The sequence below is a fragment of the Populus alba genome, chromosome 11 (genome assembly GCF_005239225.2).
Source record: "Populus alba chromosome 11, ASM523922v2, whole genome shotgun sequence".
In the NCBI taxonomy this organism is placed as follows: domain Eukaryota; kingdom Viridiplantae; phylum Streptophyta; class Magnoliopsida; order Malpighiales; family Salicaceae; genus Populus; species Populus alba.
In genome coordinates, this window is record NC_133294.1 from 5,133,349 (window position 1) to 5,138,326 (window position 4,978).

The 4,978-nt window shown below is 36.8% G+C and overlaps 1 protein-coding gene across 1 annotated transcript; it reads left to right on the top strand.

Annotated features, from left to right (window-relative positions):
• Positions 1 to 245: 245 nt before the first annotated feature.
• On the top strand, positions 246 to 3,561 carry LOC118040091 (G-type lectin S-receptor-like serine/threonine-protein kinase At1g11300). Its single transcript, XM_073412227.1, has 7 exons — positions 246 to 1,536; positions 1,708 to 1,821; positions 1,930 to 2,129; positions 2,208 to 2,418; positions 2,583 to 2,814; positions 2,907 to 3,057; positions 3,167 to 3,561. Exons 1-7 carry the CDS (start codon positions 246 to 248, stop codon positions 3,473 to 3,475), a joined length of 2,508 nt encoding a protein of 835 aa, XP_073268328.1. The 3' UTR covers positions 3,476 to 3,561.
• Positions 3,562 to 4,978: the final 1,417 nt, after the last annotated feature.

Below are 4,978 nucleotides of genomic sequence, written 5' to 3' on the forward strand. Positions count from 1 at the left end.
TCAGAGTAAAACATAACCCTGCTTATGTAATATAACAGTTTGGTTAAACATTGTTTATAGATGGAAATAAGTCAGAAAACACAAGAATTTCTGACTTGTAATTGCTAAACTTAGTTTCTATTTGAAAAAATAACTTCATGATTGGAATTAAAAGGATAGGAAGAGAAATATTCTTATTCGTGGCATTCTTTCTCTGAACAGTCAATAAGCCATTTGTAAATCTTCCATTCTCATCAATAACTAGTATGGGACTTGGCAGCTGCGAAGTTGCAGTAGCTCTTCTTCTGTTTCTATCATGTTCCTCTTCAGTTTATGGTGATGCAGGAGATAACATAACTACTTCTCAACCCATCAAAGATCCAGAAGCTATAGTCTCGGCCGGCAATAAGTTCAAACTGGGATTTTTCAGCCCAGTTAATTCAACATATCGATATGTCGGAATATGGTATAGTAATATATCAGTAGCAACTCCAGTACTATGGGTGGCCAACAGAAACAACCCAATCAACGATTCTTCTGGGATGATGACAATATCTGAAGATGGAAATCTTGTGGTTTTGAATGGTCAGGGAGAGGTTCTGTGGTCTTCAAATGTTACAAATGGTTTCAATCAGTCAACTGCACAGCTTACTGATGATGGAAACCTTGTCTTGAAAGCTGGACCGAATGGAAATCTTGTATGGCAAAGTTTCCAGCAGCCTACGGATACTTACTTAATAAAGATGAGATTTAGTGCTAACGCAAGAACTGGGAATAAGACACTGCTAACGTCCTGGAGAAGCTCGTCTGATCCTTCTGTTGGAAACTTCTCGGCTGGTATCAATCCATTAGGAATTCCTGAGTTCTTCATGTGGTACAATGGTCATCCATTTTGGCGTAGTGGTCCATGGGATGGTCAAAATTTTATTGGAATACCAGGAATGTATACCTCTGTGTATCTAAGGGGATTTAGTCTACAAGATGAAGGAGATGGCACTTTCACTCTGAGTTCAATTCAAGACCCAGCTTACCGTTTAGCATATGTTTTGACTTCTAATGGAAAATTTACAGAGCAATACTGGGATTATGGGAAGCAAGTTTGGGAGTATAACTTGGAAGTTCCGTCAACTGAGTGTGATATCTATGGCAAGTGCGGCCCATTTGGAAGCTGCGATGCACAGAATTCACCTATCTGCGCATGTTTAAAAGGGTTTGTTGCAAAAAATCCAGATGAATGGAACAAAGGAATTTGGACTCGCGGATGTGTTAGGAAGACATCGTTGCAGTGTGATGGAATACAAAATGGTACTGAAGTGGGAAAAGAAGATGGGTTTAAGAAGCTGGAGATGATGAAGGTGCCAACCTTTGCCCAGTACTGCCCAAATACGTACTCCGAACAAGAATGCAAAGATGAGTGCTTGAAGAATTGTTCCTGTGTCGCTTATTTATATTATAAAGATTTTGGTTGTATGGCATGGACAGGAAACTTGATTGATATACAAAAGTTCTCTGAAGGAGGGAAAGATCTAAACATTCGCCTGGCGTATACAGAACTCGGTAATTATTATAATTTTATCCAATTTTCTTTCACTAATTTTTCGTTTGACAGGTGTGCATAACAAGTGTAGATACATGGAGATCTGTATCAGTATGAGAAAATATTGATACGTTTTTTTTTTCATATTTCCATTGCATTTTTGCCAAATAATCATCAGTACAATTTTTCAGTTTCAGGTAACAAGAGAAACATGAAAGTAATCATCAGTATGTCAGTGATTGTAGGAGCCATAGCCATCTTCATCTGTGTGTTTTTTTCTTGGAAGTGGATGGCTAAACACAGAGGTATTATGCTACGTCTTATTAGCTTACTGGACTCCTAAACTTTACAATTTTTACAAGTTAAGAAAAACACAATTAACAAATAATAACGATACTTCCACTCGAATTCAGAAAGGAAGTTGATAAGTGAGGAGACCTTATCGTTCAAAACGAGAGAAGCACAAGAAACAGTTTTTGATGGAAACTTGCCCGAAAACGTCAGGCAAGTTAAACTTGAACCACTCTTCAAATTACAAATTCTTGAAACTGCTACAAACAACTTTGACATATCCAAGAAGCTTGGACAGGGCGGCTTTGGTGCAGTATACTGGGTAATTCTTCTGGAACTAAATGTGCTTTATAGTTATTTGGAGCAAATAGGTATTTATCGGTTTGATGTGACATTGTAGGGAAAATTGCCAGATGGGCTGGAAATAGCTGTGAAAAGACTTTCTAGAACATCTGGTCAAGGGCGCGAAGAGTTTATGAATGAAGTGGCGGTGATTTCTAAACTCCAACACAGGAATCTTGTGAGACTTCTTGGTTGCTGTGTTGAAGGAGAAGAGATGATGTTGGTTTATGAGTACATGCCGAATAAAAGCCTGGATGCATTTCTCTTTGGTTAGGGCTACAGCTCTTTTTTGTTCAGCTACTAATTTTCTTGACTCATTTTCAATTTCATAGATCATAAGTTTCAAGCATGAGAAGCAGATTGCTACTTTTATTGACTCATTTTCGTTTGCCCTTGTTTTCTCATGATTTTTTTCTGGATAAAATTTGTTTAGATTCACTAAGGAAAGGACAACTAGATTGGAAAAGACGCTTCAATATTATTAATGGAATTTGTCGAGGTCTTCTTTACCTTCACAGAGATTCTAGACTAAGAATTATTCATAGAGATCTGAAGCCCAGTAACATCTTATTGGACCACGAGCTGAATCCAAAAATTTCAGACTTCGGAATAGCCAGGATTTCTGGCGGCAATGAAGTGAATACTACCAGGGTTGTTGGAACCTTGTAAGTAGTGTTTTTCTTCTTCTTTTTTGTCCATTTTCACTTCTATTACTGTTTCTCTAATTTGAGCTCAGAAAGCTGTTGTGCTTATGCAGTGGCTTTATGTCCCCTGAATATTTAATGGAAGGAAGATTTTCAGAGAAATCAGATGTGTTTAGCTTTGGAGTGTTGTTGCTGGAGATCGTGAGCGGACGAAAGAACGCTCATTTTTATAGCAATGAGCATGCTTTGAGTCTTATAGGATTTGTATGTCTTTCCGCCACACTGCCTGAGATGTATTTGGAAAGCACCTTTCAATTTCTGATACTTTTAAACTTGCAAACTCTTACTTGTATGATTGTATCAACATTTGCAGGCTTGGAAACTGTGGAATGAAGGTGACATTACATGTCTGGTCGATCCTGCAATATCAGATCCATGTTTTCAGGTGGAGATGTTCCGATGCATACATATTGGTCTGTTGTGTGTGCAGGAATTGGCAAAAGATAGACCGGCCGTGTCTACCATCACTTCCATGCTAAATAGTGAAATTGTGGATCTTCCTCCTCCAAAGAAACCAGCATTTGTTGAAAGGCAGAGTTCCGTGGATACAGAGGCCATTACTCAGAGCCAAAAGATAAATTCCATTAACAATGTGACGATTTCTGATCTTAACGGCCGATAGAGTTCAGAACATGTTTACTCTTCTGTTAGATATTACTATCGTTGATCTTTGTGAAATGTTATATAACATTACATTGCCTGGTATGACTTAATCAGACTGCTATCAGGCTGTCAGTTTCGTGGTATTTATATTGAAGAAAATATCATTTACGGAGAGGAAAGCTCCCAATGGCCGTTTCATGCATCCTAATGCTGTTCCTTGAAAAAAATGCTTGAAACGACGGCTTCTGTACCTCCTTTTAGAAATGACGTGCTTTCATTTAGAAAAAGCAAATCCTGTGCACCCTAATGCTGCTATTGACATAATTACATCATCTCTACCCATCAAATATCCTGAAACTATTGTCTCGTTAATTCCTCAAAACGCTGAGCTTTGTGATCATGAGCTTTGTGATTTGTGAAGAGAAATGCAGATGCAGTGAGATCTCTCAGCAGTGCGCGTTTTGAGGTAATCGGGTACCTGAATCAAAATCTATGGCCCTCTGAAGGACCAGTGCGCGTTTTCCATTTCAAGCCATCTTTTGGGCTTTTCTGTCAATTTTATCCATAAACTCATCAACTAAACATCTCATATTAGTTACTTGCAAAAAACTCATCCTTGAATCAATATCATGATACAATGACTTATTAGTGCGTAGTACCGGTGGATATCTAAAACATTAAAAGTCTTTTGAGATTCTCATATTGTCTTAATAGTAATCTTCTTGATAACTGTATAAGGATCGTACTTCTTCAGATGTATCTTGCTATAAGTGTTAATTAAAAACGGCTCATTGGGAAGAAACTCTTGAAAGCAAACTAAATTTTATTTAATAAAAAAAAACAGAGGAACTAGTTTACCAATCGAGTACCAATCAATCAATTGGATTAAATGAATTCGTCAATTGATTTAGAAACAATCGATCGGTTGAGTTGGCAAAATACTTTTCCTTATTAGTTAGGTTTTTTTTTTGTTAATTTAATTCCTTGATTGTATAGAATTTTGTGCCTATAAATAGGTTTGTAATCAAAACATGAGAGAAGTATGTAGAAGAGCTTACAAAGTGTATATTTGAGAAAACACATAATTCAAAAACATCCTTTAATGGTATCAAAGCTTGTTTTTTATTGTTTGACATGGCTAATAAAAACGTCCCACTTCAATGTCCTCATTTGACAAAGAAAAATTATGAAATTTGATGTATTCATGTGAAAACTTGGTTCCCAAGATATGTGAAACGATTTAAAAAGATTTTGAGGAGCCTATAGAAGGAGCAAAGTTAACTTCACCTCAAAGGGAGGCTGTGCAAAAGGTATGAAGAAAGGATAAAAAAACACTCTTAATCATCCAACAATGTCTAGATGATGTCACTTTTGATATAATGGCTAATGTCAACATTACCAAGTAAGCATGACAAGTTTTGCAATAACCAAACCAAAGAGCTGACAATTTCATAAAAGGTATGCCTATAAAAGTTACGAGGTGAATTTGAAAAGCTATATATGCTTGAATAAGATAGTATTT